Below are 18,240 nucleotides of genomic sequence, written 5' to 3' on the forward strand. Positions count from 1 at the left end.
CCCCAAATAAGTTGTGAACCATAGTATAAGGAGAAAAGAGACCTCAAAAACAGACCAACTCAGCACAAGAGGAGAAAAAAAAAAGGTTGCAACTTGCTTCCACGGACTGAAGAAAATTAAAAAAGGAAGGGCTTCCCAGCAGCTCAGACATTGAAAGAATCTGCTTGCAGTGCAGGAGACCTGGGTTCAACCTGTAGGTCAGGAAGATCCCCTGGAGAAGGGAATGACAATCCACTCTAGTATTCTTGCCTGGAGAACTCCATGGACAGAGGAGCCTGGCAGGCTGCAATCTGTGGGGTCACAAGGAGTTGGACATAACTGAGTGACTACTACTACTGGAATCCATTAGTATACCATTTGTCTTCTCCATCATCTTCCTCTCCTTCCTTCCACTCACCATCATCTTCATCTTCATGTTTATTCTCATCCAATTCAGCAACATCTTCCAATCCTTCCTCTTCTTGCTATTATTATCCTTCCTTAGGCAAGTTCAGAAAAGCAGATGTTTCCTTTGACTTGGAGGCAGGAGTCAGTCTCAATTTCTTCAGTTTTTTCACTTTGGGTGGAAGTGAAGACTGGTGTTTGGGATCTGTGCTACAAGAAAAGCCAAGAATCCACCCAAGGGAAGAGACACATACGAGGAGCTCTACAAACTAGAAGGGTGACTCTTCACTGCATAATGAGGCCTGTGATCTCAGCCACGTGGCCATCATATCTCAGGATAAATGTCAAAACCTAATAGTCAAATTTGAGGCATTTAGATAGGCCCAGTTTTCTTCCAAAAGACAACCATTGTGATCAGTTTCTTTCATATCTTTTCAAATATACCATATATAACACTGATAATTTTTTCATTTAACATTGTATCTTGGCAAAGTTGCTAGTCAGTACAGAAAGAGCAACACCCTTATTCTTTTTTTATAGTCTAAGGAAAAACTGTAACTTAATTCATTTGTTTTCTTTTTTAGTTGAAATATAATTGATATATAACTTTATATTAGTTTCAGGTGTACAACATGATGTTTTGATATTTGTATAATTTCTGAAATGATTACCACAATAAGTTAGCATCCATCACCATAGTTACAGGGCTTCCCTGTAAAGAATCCTGCACTGTGGGAGACCTGGGTTTAATCCCTGAGTTGGGAAGAACCCTGGAGGAGGGCATGGCAACCCACTCTAGTATTCTTGCCTGGAGAATCCCCATGGACAGAGGAGCCTCGCGGGCTACAGCCAATGGAGTCACAAAGAGTTGGACATGACTGAGTGACTAAGCACACACCACAGTTACAAAGTTTCACACATCCGTTACAGTATTACTAACTGTAGCCACATGAGGAACATTACATTCTCATGACTCATTTATTATTATTATTTTTTATTTGGCTGTGCTGTGTGTCATGCCAGATCTTAGTTCCCTGACCAGTGGCCCCTTCAGTGGAAGCATGGAGTCTTAACCACTGGACAGCCAGGGAAGTCCTGACATTTATTTTATAACTGGAAGTTTGTACTTTTTAACCCACTTCATCCATTTTGCCCACCCTCAACTCTGCCTCTAGCAACTACAAACCTGCTGTCTGTATCTATGAGCTTGGTTTTTTTTTTTAAATTCAACATATAAGTGAGATGATATGGAATTCCTCTTTCTTTGACTTATTTTACTTAGTGTAACGCCCTCTAGGTTCACCCATATTGCTGTTGCCACAAATGTCAAGATTTCATTCATTTTTCTGGCATAATTTTATTAATTTATTTGACCATGCTACATAGCATGTGGGATCTTAGTTTACCAACCAGGGGTTAAACCTCTGCCCCTTGAAGTGGAAGCTCAGAGTCTTAACCACTGGACCATTAGGAAGTCCCTTTTTAAATTTATTTTTATTTTTATTTTTTTTCATTTATTTTTATTAATTGGAGGCTAATTACTTTACAATGTTTTTTTTACCATTTATTATTTTTTTTTCCATTTATTATTAGTTGGAGGCTAATTACTTTACATCATTGCAGTGGTTTTTGTCATACATTGAAGTGAATTAGCCATGGATTTACATGTATTCCCCATCCCGGTCCCCCCTCCCACCTCCCTCTCCACCCGATCCCTCTGGGGAGCACTTGTCTCATGCACTTGTCTCATGCATCCAACCTGGGCTGGTGATCTGTTTCACCCTAGATAATATACATGTTTCGATGCTGTTCTCTTGAAACATCCCACCCTCGCCTTCTCCCAGAGACCACAAGTCTGTTCTATACATCTGAGTCTCTTTTTCTGTTTTGCATATAGGGTTATCATTACCATCTTTCTAAATTCCATATATATGTGTTAGTATACTGTAATGGTCTTTATCTTTCTGGCTTACTTTGCTCTGTATAATGGGCTCCAGTTTCATCCATCTCATTAGAACTGATTCAAATGAATTCTTTTAAATGGCTGAGTAATATTCCATTGTGTATATGTACCACAGCTTCCTCATCCATTCGTCTGCTGATGGGCATCTAGGTTGCTTCCATGTCCTGGCTATTATAAACAGTGCTGTGATGAATATTGGGGTGCAGATCTGGTTTCCTCGGTGTGTATGCCCAGAAGTGGGATTGCTGGGTCATATGGCAGTTCTATTTCCAGCTTTTTAAGAAATCTCCACACTGTTTTCCATAGTGGCTGTACTAGTTTGCATTCCCACCAACAGTGTAAGAGGGTTCCCTTTTCTCCACACCCTCTCCAGCGTTTATTGCTTGTAGACTTTTGGATAGCAGCCATCCTGACTGACATATAATGGTACCTCATTGTGGTTTTGATTTGCATTTCTCTGATAATGAGTGATGTTGAGCATCTTTTCATGTGATTGTTAGCCATCTGTATGTCTTCCTTGGAGAAATGTCTGTTTAGTTCTTTGGCCCATTTTTTGATTGGGTCATTTATTTTTCTGGAGTTGAGCTGGAGGAGTTGCTTGTATATTTTTGAGATTAATCCTTTGTCTGTTGCTTCGTTTACTATTATTTTCTCCCAATCTGAGGGTTGTCTTTTCACCTTGCTTATAGTTTCCTTTGTTGTGCAAAAGCTTTTACGTTTCATTAGGTCCCATTTGTTTATTTTTGCTTTTGTTTCTAAAATTCTGGGATGTGGGTCATAGAGGATCCTGCTGTGATTTATGTCGGAGAGTGTTTTGCCTATGTTCTCCTCTAGGAGTTTTATAGTTTCTGGTCTTACATTTAGATCTTTAACCCATTTTGAGTTTATTTTTGTGTATGGTGTTAGAAAGTGTTCTAGTTTCATTCTTTTACAGGTGGTTGACCAGTTTTCCCAGCACCACTTGTTAAAGAGGTTGTCTTTTTTCCATTGTATATCCTTCCCTCCTTTGTCGAAGATAAGGTGACCATAGGTTCGTGGATTTATCTCTGGGCTTTCTATTCTGTTCCATTGATCTATATTTCTGTCTTTGTGCCAGTACCATACTGTCTTGATGAGTGTGGCTTTGTAGTATAGTCTGAAGTCAGGCAGGTTGATTCCTCCAGTTCCATTCTTCTTTCTCAAGGTTACTTTGGCTATTCGAGGTTTTTTGTATTTCCATACAAATTGTGAAATTATTTGTTCTAGTTCTGTGAAAAATACCGTTGGTAGTTTGATAGGGATTGCATTGAATCTATAGATTGCTTTGGGTAGTATAGCCATTTTGACAATATTGATTCTTCCAATCCATGAACATGGTATATTTCTCCATCTGTTTGTGTCCTCTTTGATTTCTTTCATCAGTGTTTTATAGTTTTGGAGGCTAAACAACACGCTTCTGAATAACAACAAATCATAGAAGAAATCAAAAAAGAAATAAAAATATGCATAGAAATGAATGAAAATGAAAACACAACAACCCAAAACCTATGGGACACTGTAAAAGCAGTGCTAAGGGGAAGAGTCATAGCATTACAGGCCTACCTCAAGAAACAAGAAAAAAGTCAAATAAATAACCTAACTGACTTCAGACTATACTACAAAGCCAGTCATCAAGACAGTATGGTACTGGCACAAAGACAGAAATATAGATCAATGGAACAGAATAGAAAGCCCAGAGATAAATCCACGAACCTATGGTCACCTTATCTTCGACAAAGGAGGGAAGGATATACAATGGAAAAAAGACAACCTCTTTAACAAGTGGTGCTGGGAAAACTGGTCAACCACCTGTAAAAGAATGAAACTAGAACACTTTCTAACACCATACACAAAAATAAACTCAAAATGGGTTAAAGATCTAAATGTAAGACCAGAAACTATAAAACTCCTAGAGGAGAACATAGGCAAAAGACTCTCTGACATAAATCACAGCAGGATCCTCTATGACCCACATCCCAGAATTTTAGAAACAAAAGCAAAAATAAACAAATGGGACCTAATGAAACGTAAAAGCTTTTGCACAACAAAGGAAACTATAAGCAAGGTGAAAAGACAACCCTCAGATTGGGAGAAAATAATAGTAAACGAAGCAACAGACAAAGGATTAATCTCAAAAATATACAAGCAACTCCTCCAGCTCAACTCCAGAAAAATAAATGACCCAATCAAAAAATGGGCCAAAGAACTAAACAGACATTTCTCCAAGGAAGACATACAGATGGCAAAAAAACACATGAAAAGATGCTCAACATCACTCATTATGAGAGAAATGCAAATCAAAACCACAATGAGGTATCATTACACGGCAGTCAGGATGGCTGCTATCCAAAAGTCTACAAGCAATAAATGCTGGAGAGGGTGTGGAGAAAAGGGAACCCTCTTACACTGTTGGTGGGAATGCAAATTAGTACAGCCACTATGGAGAACAGTGTGGAGATTTCTTAAAAAACTGGAAATAGAACTGCCATATGACCCAGCAATCCCACTTCTGGGCATACACACTGAGGAAACCAGATCTGAAAGAGACACGTGCACCCCAAAGTTCATCACAGCACTGTTTATAATAGCTAGGACATGGAAGCAACCTAGATGGCCATCAGCAGATGAATGGATAAGGAAGCTGTGGTACATTTACACCATGGAATATTACTCAGCCATTAAAAAGAATTCATTTCAATCAGTTCTCATGAGATGGATGAAACTGGAGCCCATTATACAGAGTGAAGTAAGCCAGAAAGATAAAGAACATTACAGCATACTAGCACATATATATGGAATTTAGAAAGATGGTAATGATAACCCTATATGCAAAACAGAAAAAGAGACACAGATGTACAGAACAGATTTGTGGACTCTGTGGGAGAAGGCGAGGGTGGGATGTTTCGAAAGAACAGAATCGAAACATGTATATTATCTATAGTGAAACAGATCACCAGCCCAGGTTGGATGCATGAGACAAGTGCTCAGGCCTGGTGCACTGGGAAGACCCAGAGGGATCGGGCAGAGCGGGAGGTGGGAGGGGGGATCGGGATGGGGAATACATGTAAATCCATGGCTGATTCATGTCAATGTATGACAAAACCCACTACAATATTGTAAAGTACTAATTTGCATTCCCACCAGCAGTGTAAGAGGGTTCCCTTTTCTCCACACCCTCTTCAGCATTTATTGCTTGTAGACTTTTGGATAGCAGCCATCCTGACTGACATATAATGGTACCTCATTGTGGTTTTGATTTGCATTTCTCTGATAATGAGTGATGTTGAGCATCTTTTCATGTGTTTTTTTGCCATCTGTATGTCTTCCTTGGAGAAATGTCTGTTTAGTTCTTTGGCCCATTGTTTGATTGGGTCATTTATTTTTCTGGAGTTGAGCTGCAGGAGTTGCTTGTATATTTTTGAGATTAATCCTTTGTCTGTTGCTTCGTTTGCTATTATTTTCTCCCAATTTGAGGGCTGTCTTTTCACCTTGCTTATAGTTTCCTTTGTTGTGCAAAAGCTTTTAAGTTTCATTAGGTCCCATTTGTTTATTTTTGCTTTTATTTCCTATATTCTGGGATGTGGGTCATAGAGGATCCTGCTGTGATTTATGTCGGAGAGTCTTTTGCCTATGTTCTCCTCTAAGAGTTTTATAGTTTCTGGTCTTACATTTAGATCTTTAATCCATTTTGAGTTTATTTTTGTGTATGGTGTTAGAAAGTGTTCTAGTTTCATTCTTTTACAAGTGGTTGACCAGTTTTCCCAGCACCACTTGTTAAAGAGGTTGTCTTTTTTCCATTGTATATCCTTGTCTCCTTTGTCGAAGATAAGGTGTCCATAAGTTCATGGATTTATCTCTGGGCTTTCTATTCTGTTCCATTGATCTATATTTCCCCCTTTTTTAAACATGGCTGAATAATATCCTATATATATACACCACATTTTCTTTGTCTATTCATCTATTGATGGACAATTGGGTTGCTTCCATGTCTTGTCTGTTGTTTGATTTGTTTAACCAATACTTAATGATGATCAATAGCATTAATCTTTAGCCAGCACAAATTCTGCTGCATGAATCATCTTACATATGCAAAAATGCATCTGTAGTATGAACTCCTAGAAATTCAACTGCTGATCAGGGGATATGTAATTTTAACTTTTATAGGTATTGGCAATTTTTTCCAGGAATATAAGAGTGAATAATGTGTCCTTTACAATACTGGGTATAGTGCTTTATAGTTAGTGAGAACTCAGGATATGAGAGTGAATAATGTGTCCTTTACAATACTGGGTACAGTGCTTTATAGTCGTTTGAGAACTCATATATTCATTTGTTGATCCAATTTACCTTTGTAAAATCACATAAAGCAGTATATGTGACAGAAATGTGAAATATATAATCTTTAAGACTAAAGCATTATGATTTTTTAATAATAAATTCAAAATCAGCTCATGTTTGACAAATAAGCTTCTGGGTTTATTGCTTCCTTGTACTGGTGTGGGCACAGTGAGATAACAGATGTAAGTCATCCATCTAAACTCCGCCCTAAACTTACATCATATTAACTGCAACGGCTCTGGCTACAAAGTAACATTCACTTTAAGATAGAAGGGTAATGTTAGGTTTTACAACCTAAAAAGCAAAAATAAGTCATTTTCACTGGATTTGTTTGTTCAGATGAGAAACAAAGCTTTGTTCTTCCAGGTGTGCATCTTTGGATAAAAACATATTCTTGTTAATGCCTCTGATGAATTCAGTGTACTTAGCAAAGATACAGTTCAGCGTTCTCTCAAGTTGAAAGCACTTAGGGTGTAAATGAAGTCTTATAAGCAGAGAAGATGGCAACAATATGTCCAGAGCTCTAAACTGAAAATATAGGAAGACTGAGGCATAGATTGTAGTTGTAATTACAGGGCAAGAAAGTTGGTGCTCTTCCAATGGGGTTTGCACTATTTGTGCCTTTACCCAAATGGTGAAGATAATTATAAATGTCATCTCTTTTATGGTTACATTAGCTCTATTAGAACTAAGACGGCTTTGCAGAAGACCAAGTCTTCTTTAAAGGGCATACAGAGCATCTTGCCTTGATTTGATAGCTGAACACATGGACTTAGCTGTATTCACCCACGTATAATAGCAATTTAAAGTGACAGGAGAGGATAGAAAGACCCTGTACTTGGGATAATGAGTCAATCCTGATGAATGTTACTTCTCAGTGGGTACCCTCTTAAAGAGTCTGTGATGCTGATCCAAACAGTTTTAAACTCAATTCTACTCCTGTTTTTTCAGAGTTGGCTTAAGCCTTGTGTCAACCTGTATCTTGCAGTCCATGACAGGTTGCTTCATGCTGACCTCTTATCTATGATCCTAGTCTTAGGGGCTTTAATTCTTCACTCTGACCTGCTTACCCAGGGTTTGAATTTTGCAGGGGCCTCAGACGAGGAGTAGCTCAACCCTTGCTTTTGAATCTCTGCTTTTGCTGTTGGAAGTCAAGGTAACCATGTGCTTCTTTTCCAGGAGAGCTGGTGCATGCTGACCTCGGAAGCCTGCATCCTGCTCAACAGCTTTCCTGGCAGAGTTCTGATTAGAGTTCTTTTGAATCAGGGGAGCTATATAGTGCAGTTAAGAAGACAAACATGGCCTTGAATCTCAGCTTAAATTCTTTCTGGCTGTGACTTTGAGCAAGTTACTTAGCAATTTTGAGTTTCAGCTTTCTTATCTGTAATAAAGTGAGAATAGAGTCTACTTTTTGAGGTTTTATTGACAAGAATGGAAGCAGTAACAAGCGTTGCACCTTTGGTAAAATACGGGCTATTATTTTATGCACTTTGTTTATGCAGGCACCTTTGACCAGAGCCTGCTTTCTCCTTCCAATCAGTGAGGGCTGTGACAGTCTTGATGACTTGTATGCCTGTAAGGAGATGAAGAGGAAGCATTCCTTTTTCTTCTCTTCCAACATTACTCTTCTTCATCAGTTCAGTTCACTTCAGTTGCTCAGTCATGTCTGACTCTTTGCGACCCTGTGGACTTCAGCACACCAGGCCTTCCTGTCCATCACCAACTCCCAGAGTTTACACAAACACATGTCCATTGAGTCAGTGATGCCATCCAACAATCTCATTCTCTGTCATCCCCTTTTCCTCCTGCCTTCAACCTTTCCCAGAATCAGGGTCTTTTCCAATGAGTCAGCTCTTCGCATCAGGTGGCCAAAGTATTGGAGTTTCAGCTTCAACGTTAGTCCTTCAAGTGAACACCCGAGACTGATATCCTTTAGGATGGACTGGTTGGATCTCCTTGCAGTTCAAGGGATCTCAAGAATCTTCTCCAACACCACAGTTCAAAAGCATCTGTTTTTCAGTGCTCAGCTTTATAGTCCAACACTCATATCCATAAATGACTACTGGAAAAACCATAGCCTTAACTAGACGGACCTTTGTTGACAAGGTAATGTCTCTGCTTTTTAATATGCTGTCTGGGTTGGTCATAACTTTCCTTCCAAGGAGGAAGCGTCTTTTAATTTCATGGCTGTAGTCACCATCTGCTGTGATTTTGTAGCCCGAAAAAATAGTCTGACACTGTTTCCACTGTTTCCCCATCTATTTGCCATGAAGTGATGGGACCGGATGCTATGATCTTAGTTTTCTGAATGTTCAGCTTTAAGCCAAATTTTTCACTCTCCTCTTTCACTTTCATCAAGAGGCTCTTTAATTCTTCTTCACTTTCTGCCATAAGGGTGGTGTCATCTGCATATCTGAGGTTATTGATATTTCTCCCAGCAATGTTGATTCCAGCTTGTGCTTCTTCCAGCCCAGCGTTTCTCATGTACTCTGCATATAAGTTAAGTAAGCAGGGTGACAATATACAGCCTTGACATACTCCTTTCCCTATTTGCAACCAGTCTGTTGTTCCATGTCCAGTTCTGTTGCTTCCTGACCTGCATGCAGGTTTCTCAAGAGGCAGGTCAGGTGTTCTGGTATTCCCATCTCTTTCAGAATTTTCCACAGTTTATTGTGATCCACACAGTCAAAGGCTTTGGCATAATCAATAAAGCAGAAATAGATGTTTTTCTGGAACTCTCTTGCTTTTTTGATGATCCAGTGAATTTTGGCAATTTGATCTCTGGTTCCTCTGCCTTTTCTAAAACCAGCCTGAACATCTGGAAGTTTATGGTTCAAGTATTGTTGAAGCCTAGCTTGGAGAATTTTGAGCATCACTTTACTAGCGTGTGAGATGAGTTCAGTTGTCTGGTAGTTTGGACATTCTTTGGGATTGCCTTTCTTTGGGATTGGAGTGAAAAATGACCTTTTCCAGTCCTGTGGCCACTTCTGAGTTTTCCAAATTTGCTGGCATATTGAGTGCAGCACTTTCACAGCATCATCTTTCAGGATTTGAAATAGCTCACCTGGAATTCCATCACCTTCACTAGCTTTGTTTGTAGTGATGCTTCCTAGGGCCCACTTGACTTCACATTCCAGGATGTCTGACTCTAGGTGTGTGATCACACCATCATGATTATCTGGGTCGTGAAGATCTTTTTTGTACAGTTCTTCTATGTATTCTTGCCACCTCTTCTTACTCTCTTCTGCTTCTGTTAGGTTCATACCATTTCTGTCTGTTATTGAGCCCATCTTTGCATGAAATGTTCCCTTGAAGTGAAATGAAGTCGCCCAGTCGTGTCCGACTCTTTGCGACCCCATGGACTGTAGCCTAACAGGATCCTCTGTCCATGGGATTTTCCAGGCAAGAATACTGAAGTGGGTTGCCATTTCCTTCTCCATGTTCCCTCGGTATCTCTAATTTTCTTGACGAGATCTCTAGTCTTTCCCATTCTCTTGTTTTCTTCTATTTCTTTGCACTGATCACTGAGGAAGACTTTTTTTAAAAATTTCTCCTTGCTATTCTTTGGAATTCTGCATTCAAATGGGTATATCTTTCCTTTTTTCCTTTGTTTTTTGCTTCTCTTTTCACAGCTATTTTTAAGGCCTCCTCAGAGAGCCATTTTGCTTTTTTTCATTTCTTTTTCTTGGGGATGGTCTTGATCCCTGTCTCCTGTACAATGTCATGAACTTCTGTCCATAGTTCATCAGGTACTCTGTCTATCAGATCTAGTCCCTTAAATCTATTTCCCACTTCCACTGTATAATTGATCCTGATTAAAAAGATTAAAATCTTTCTCAAGTGCCATGTTGGGGTGTGGCTCAGTCAATCCTGTCTTAAGAGAGATATCATCCTAGGGGAGGTCTCAGCCTGAATTCTTTTTAGTCCTGGAAATGGTCTTTAACAGGGATCTTCCTGGCTAAGAAAATGCAAACTTTCAGCATGGAGCTCACATATGCATGTTCCTTATCATTATCTTTGTATTTCATATTACAGTATGAAGAGGGAAGCAGATTATAAATCATCTTTTCACTGTGAAATTCTTACATTGAGAAGGCCAATAAACATCAGTAGGTGTACAGACCAAGAAAACTATAGATGACATCACAATATGTTATATAAAGGGTCATAAGGAAATGTAACATGTTTATTTGCTAACACTGAGCATTCAAAAGGGGAGTTTTCTTGTTCTGAACCCAAGAAAAATACTAGATTGTTTGTTACTGTTTTTGGCAAAAACCTTTCAAGTCTGAGGACCATTATTAAGGCTACCTTCTGACATTTCTTATAATGATTCTACTTTTTTCCAGTTTTACTGAGAAATAATTGATCACTGTTTTAAGTTTTAGACATACAGAATCATGGGTTGATTTACATATATTTTGAAATATATTGTGAAATATATTCAGCAAATATCCATTTTCTCATAAACATACAATACAAATAAAAGAAAAAGGGAAAAATTTATTTTTTTGATGAAAACTCATAAGGTATACTCTTAACTTTTCTATATATCACACAGAAGTGTTAACTATAGTCATCATGTTGTACATTATATCCATAATATTTATTTATAACTGGAAGTTTATACCTTTCTACCACCTTCCTACACTTTCTCTCCCTTGATCCTCTACCTGAGGTAACCATAAATCTGGTTTCTTTTTCTATGAGTTTGCTTGTTCTTTTTAAAAAAGATTCCACATACAAATGGGATCATGCACTATTTGTCTTTGTCTGACTTATCTCACTCAGTATAATACCTTTACCATCTGTCCATGTTGTTGCAGATGATAGGATTTCCTCATTTTCATGGATGAATAATATTTCATAGTATATGTGAATAGTATCTACATGTATCACACCTTTATCAATTCATCCAATGATGAATTAGGTTGCTTATCTGTCTTGATTATTGTAAATAATGCTGCCATGAATATGGGGCAGCAGATAACTTTTTGAGCTAGTATTTTCATTTTCTTTGGATATATTCTCAGAAGTAGAATTGCTGGCATACCAAGGGAACATTTCATGCAAAGATGAGTTTGATAAAATGGACCTAACAGAAGCAGAAGATAGTAAGAAGAGGTGGCAAGAATACATAGAAGAACTGTACAAAAAAGATCTTCATGACCAAGATAATCATGATGGCATGATCACTCACCAGGAGCCAGACATCCTGGAATGTGAAGTCAAGTGGGCCTTAGAAAGCATCACTACGAGCAAAGCTAGTGGAGGTGATGGAATTCCAGGTGAGCTATTTCAAATCCTGAAAGATGATGCTGTGAAAGTGCTGCACTCAATATGCCAGCAAATTTGGAAAACTCAGAAGTGGCCACAGGACTGGAAAAGGTCAGTTTTCATTCCAATCCCAAAGAAAGGCAATCCCAAAGAATGCTCAAACTACCGCACAATTGCACTCATCTCACACGCTAGTAAAGTGATGCTCAAAATTCTCCAAGCTAGGCTTCAGAAATACGTGAACTGTGAACTTCCACATGTTCAAGGCTGGTTTTAGAAAAGGCAGAGGAACCAGAGATCAAATTGCTAAAATTCGCTGGATCATCAAAAAAGCAAGAGAGTTCCAGAAAAACATCTATTTCTGCTTTATTGACTATGCCAAAGCCTTTGACTGTGTGGATCACAATAAACTGTGGAAAATTCTGAAAGAGATGGGAATACCAGAACACCTGACCTGCCTCTTGAGAAACCTGCATGCAGGTCAGGAAGCAACAGTTAGAACTGGACATGGAACAACAGACTGGTTCCAAATAGGAAAAGGAGTATGTCAAGGCTGTATATTGTCACCCTGCTTATTTAACTTATATGCAGAGTACATGAGAAACGCTGGGCTGGAAGAAGCACAAGCTGGAATCAACATTGCTGGGAGAAATATCAATAACCTCAGATATGCAGATGACACCACCCTTATGGCAGAAAGTGAAGAAGAATTAAAGAGCCTCTTGATGAAAGTGAAAGAGGAGAGTGAAAAATTTGGCTTAAAGCTGAACATTCAGAAAACTAAGATTATGGCTTTTGGTTCCATCACTTCATAGGAAATAGATGGGGAAATAGTTGGAAACAGTGTCAGACTTTATTTTTTTGGGCTCCAAAATCACTGCAGATGGTGACTACAGCCATGAAATTAAAAGACGCTTACTCCTTGGAAGGAAAGTTATGACCAACCCAGACAGCATATTACAAAGCAGAGACATTACTTTGTCAACAAAGGTCCATCTAGTCAAGGCTATGGTTTTTCCAGTAGTTATCTATGGATGTGAGAGTTGGATTGTGAAGAAAGCTGAGCACCGAAAAATTGATGCTTTTGGACTGTGGTGTTGGAGAAGATTCTTGAGATCCCTTGAACTGCAAGGAGATCCAACCAGTTCATCCTAAAGATCAGTCCTGGGTGTTCATTGGAAGGACTGATGCTGAAGCTGAAACTCCAATTCTTTGGCTACCTCGTGCAAAGAGTTGACTCTGGAAAAGACCCTGATGCTGGGAGGCATTGGGGGCAGGAGGAGAAGGGGACCACAGAGGATGAGATGGCTGGATGGCATCACCAACTTGATGGACATGAGTTTGAATGACCTCTGGGAATTGGTGATGGACAGGGAGGCCTGGTGTGCTGAGATTCATGGGGTCACAAAGAGTCGGACATGACTGAGTGACTGAATGGAACTGACTGAACTGAACTGAGTAGTTCTATTTTTAATGTCTTGGGGATCCTCAATTCTGTTTTATATATGAGCTTTATCAATTTACATTCCCATCGACCGTGTACAGGGTTCCCTTTTCTCCACATTCACAAAAGAAATTGTTATCACTTATCTTTCTTTAGGTGATGGCCATTTTAACTGGAGAAGGGCATGGCAACCCACTCCAGTATTCTTGCCTGGAGAATCCCATGGACAGAGAAGCCTGGTGGGCTACAGTCCATAGGTCGCACAGTCAGACACGACTGAAGTGACTTAGCACTCACAGCCACTCTAACAATGAGATGACGTTGCATAGTGGTTTCTTATTTTTCCAGTTTTATTGAAATATAACTGACATACAGTATAAGTTAAGGTATACAGGATACTAATTTGATTTATGTATATCATGAAGTGATATTAAGTTTAGTGAACATCCATCATCTCATAGAGGTACAAAATGGAAAAAAAAAATTTATTCTTGTGATGAGAACTAGGATTTATTCTCTTAGCAATTTTCATATATGACATTTGGCCATGCCCAATTTATATGTTATAAATTATAACCTTAGTACTTATTTTTCTTGTATCTGGAAGTTTGTATCTTTGACTGCCTTCATTCAATTCCCCTTTCTCCCACCCTTGCCTCTAGTAACCACAAATCTGATCTCTTTTTCTATGTTTGTTTTTGAAGTATAATTGACTTACAACATTATGTTAGTTCTTCAGTTCAGTTCAGTTCAGTTGCTCAGTCATGTCCGACTCTTTGCGACCCCATGAATTGCAGCACGCCAGGCCTCCCTGTCCATCACCAACTCCCGGAGTTTACTCAAATTCATGTCCATTGAGTCAGTGATGTTAACTCTTAATACACAATATAATGATTCAGTATTTCTATACGTTTCAAAGTGATCACCAAAATAAGTCGTTACAGTGTCACTGAAGATATTATATTATTGCCAATATTTCCCACACAGTGCATTTTATGCCCATGCCTTATTTCCTTTAAAACTGGAAGTTTGTACCGCTTCTTTAAAAAATTATTCATTATTATTTAAATAATAAAGTTATATATTATAAAAATAATTTATAATTATTTGCATTTTATATATTTTATAATTCTGCCTGCAATGCTGGAGACTTGGGTTCGATCCCTGGGTTGGGAAGATCCCTTGGAGGAGGGCATGGCAACCCACTCCTATATTCTTGCTTGGAGAATCCCCATGGTCAAAGGAGCCTGATGGGCTACAGTCCATGGAGTCACAAAGAGTCCAACATGACTGAGTGACTAAGCACACATCTAAATATACATACAAGTTTCTCAGGAGACATGTAAGGTGGTCTGGTATTCCCAAATAAATAAATACTATACAGAACTAGAAAAGGTCAGTTTTCACTTCAGTCTTAAAGAAGGGCAATGAGAAAGAATATTCAAACTACTGCACAGTTGTGCTCATTTCACATGCTAGTAAGGTAATGCTCAAAATCCTTCAACTTAGGCTTCAACAGTATGTGAATTGAGAACTTCTATATGTACAAGATGGGCTTAGAAAAGGCAGAGGAACCAGAGATCAAACTGCCAACATTTGTTGGATCATACATGGAGAAAGCAAGGGAATTTCAGAAAAACATCTACTTCTGCTCATTGATTTTGCTAAAGTATTTGACTGTGTGGATCACAACTGGAAAATTCTTCAAGAGATAGGAATGCCAGACCATCTTATATGTCTCCTGAGAAACCTGTGTGTGAGTCAAGAAGCAACAGTTAGAACTGGACATGGAACAACAAACTGGTTTCAAATTGGGATATGAGAACAACAAGGCTGTATACTGTCACCCTGCTTATTTAACTTCTATGCAGAGTACATCATGCGAAATCCTGGGCTGGATGAATCACAAGCTGGAATCAAAAGACTGCTGAGAGAAACATTAACAACCTCAGACATGCAGATGATACCCCTCTAATGGGAGAAAGTGAAGAGGAACTTAAGAGCCTCTTGATGAGGATGAAAGAAGAGAGTGAAAAAGCTGGCTTAAAACTCAACATTCAAAAAACTATGATCATGGCATCTAGTCCCATCACTTCATGGCATGGATAAAAAGAAGGGGGAAAAGTAGAAGCAATGACAGATTTTATTTCTTGGGCTCCAAAATCACTTTGGATAGTGACTACAGCCATGAAATTAGAAGTCACTTGCTCCTTGGAAAGAAAGCTATGACAAACCTAGACAGTGTATTAAAAAGCAGAGACATCACTTTGCCATCAAAAATCCATATACTCAAAGCTATGTTTTTTCCAGTAGTCCTGTAAGAATGTGAGAGCTGGACCATAAAGAAGGTTGAATGCTGAAGAACTGATGCCTTGGAATTGTGGTGCTGGAGAAGACTCTTCAGAGTTGCCTGGACTCCAAGGAGATCAAACCAGTCAATCCTAAAGGAAATCAACCCTGAATATTCATTGGAAGGACTGATGCTGAAGCTGAAGCTCCAATACTTTGGTCACTGGATGCAAACAGCCAACTTATTGGAAAAGACCCTGATGCTGAAGGCAGGAGAAGAGGGCGGCAGAGGATGGGATGTTTAGACGGTATCACTGACTCAGTGGACATGCATTTGAGCAAACTCTGGGAGATCATGGAGGACAGAGGAGCCTGGTGTGCTACAGTCCATGGGGTTGCAAAGAGTTAGACATAACTTAGTAAATGAGCAACAACAATCACTATGTTTTATTAAGTAGAAGCCAGGCATTTGGAAACATCATGTTAGTTTATTTCCTCAACAATCTTATAACTAGTAAGTTTCAACTCCATTTTATCAATGAGGTAAGATTGACATTCAGAAAGTTAAAGTAACTCTCCAGAGTCACACAGTCATTGAGAAGTAAAGTCAGAATCCAAACCCAATTCTCTACTCAGCTAAACTAATGTCTCATTGAAGTAACTGGAGATTATCCAAACAGCTCATGCTCAAGCCAACTTTCTTCCAAGGTAATCTGCTCAATGAAGGTACAACTTGTGTTCCATAATTAGTAGTTAAAGGTGAGGAATGGCAGCTGTCAAGAAAAGTAAGGAATGAAAAAAGAGGCACAGTAGTTTCTGAAATGACTTTATTCCATCCCTGTAGTTTAATTGCACATCATCTTCTTTTATTGTTCTCCTTGAAACCATGATTTTCGGTTTAACTGCAGCTCTTAGCTCGCCTATCATTCTTAAACCATAAATTTTCATGAACTTTGTCCTGAATACAATGAAACAGCCATAGTTGATAATCTGTAGCATTTGAAAGAACACTTATCTTGAAAGTCAGATGAAATCAGTTTGCTAAAATTGTTGAATTCTAGGGCAGGCAATGTTGGTTGACTTATTCTGCAGCCCCCTTTTTCCTTGCTCAATAAAACACTGATTTTTTTCAAGTAGTCACCATTCATGAGTCCTAGGGAAGGTAGCCCCTGCCTTTGGTGAAATATGATTGGTTTAATAAATGAATTGTAGTTTCATTTTTCTTACCATGAATTGAGTTAGGAATGGATGTGTGATCTAATACTGGACAGTATAAGTGATGTCTGATGGAAACTTCTGGGAAATTTTTCTTTATTTAAAAAGAAGAATGCAAGAAAGGAATGCTTACTTTTCTGGCCTTTCAACATGGCTCTGTGCAGATTAGGTGTTTGGAATTGCTGTAACCATTTTGTTAAAATGAAGAAATCAACCTAGAGACAAAATCTGATACAGTGACAATGACCCAGCAGGCAAATGGAAGGAATCTGAGTTCTTGATGACTGCAATCAATCTCTAAATAACCAAATCTGAGCCTAAACCTGACATTTCTGTTTCTTAGGCAAAAAACACTTACTACCTAAACCATTTTGAGTTGAACTTTCTTGCTAACCATAAAATGAAGCATTTTAAGTGATAAACTGAAACAGGAGAAACACCACCTGAGATGAGGAGTTGGGTCACTTTAGATATGAGCCACCAAAAGTGGGAATATGTTACTATGCTATTAATACATTCACACCTAAACTAACTCTTTTAAAAATCTGTTTTGAAAATACCACTAAAGTAGATTACTTCTATCTTTTAAATGTACGACTACAAAAATCTCCAATTTGAGCAAGGAGTAAAAGAAACAAGTTCCTTAGGAAAATAGTGTCAATTTTCAAAAATACTAGTTTTCATGCACTCTTATTATAGAGGCTGTCAATTCTGACTTCACCCATTTTGGCTAAAACAAAAGTATTTTCTTAATAATTCTCGGCTTCTCACTCTAACCATTTCTTGTTTTATGAGAGATCTTTTCCAGAAGACCTGTATAGGTCTAGAGTGCCTTAACTCTCACTACACAGTTGATGACTCCTCATTTCCCAGGTGGATCAAAGGGCACTATAAACTGTGAAGGTGTCACAGTGAAGTCAGTTCCATCAAGAGCTGTGAGTGCTTCCTTAGAAAGGTACATCTCACTGGTCCACAGCTCTAGGAATAAGTGTTCAGTGTATGTATGTTCAAAGATACTCTAAATGAAAATGGAAATCCCTAACTTCTTTTAAACATAAGAAAACACCCGGCAATGGTTCAAAGAAAATCTGCAACATTTTGGACTTCATTTTTCTTCAAAATAAAAATGCCAGATGTATGTTAGCAGCTTACAAGCAAAATTCAGGCTTCTGAGAGAATTAATTGCCTCCTGAAGTGGGATTTTTAAAGGTCTGATCAGTCAAGATGAAGGAATGTCTGTGGCTGCCTCAACCTGTTTCTCTGGACTTATCTATACCTCCTGAGTTATCTTTCCATCCATAGATGCAGCACT

General features: G+C 38.7%; 1 protein-coding gene across 1 annotated transcript in view; it reads right to left on the bottom strand.

Moving 5' to 3' along the window:
• Positions 1–416: 416 nt before the first annotated feature.
• PKP2 (plakophilin 2) overlaps positions 417–18,240 on the bottom strand; it is a 106,844-nt gene continuing 89,020 nt past the window's right edge. Inside the window, exon 13 of the mRNA XM_020906721.2 lies at positions 417–589. Within this exon, the coding sequence (XP_020762380.2) occupies positions 554–589 (36 nt within the window). The 3' untranslated portion in view covers positions 417–553. The remainder of the gene's footprint in view (positions 590–18,240) is intronic.

The sequence above is a fragment of the Odocoileus virginianus genome, chromosome 23 (genome assembly GCF_023699985.2).
Source record: "Odocoileus virginianus isolate 20LAN1187 ecotype Illinois chromosome 23, Ovbor_1.2, whole genome shotgun sequence".
NCBI lineage: Eukaryota > Metazoa > Chordata > Mammalia > Artiodactyla > Cervidae > Odocoileus > Odocoileus virginianus.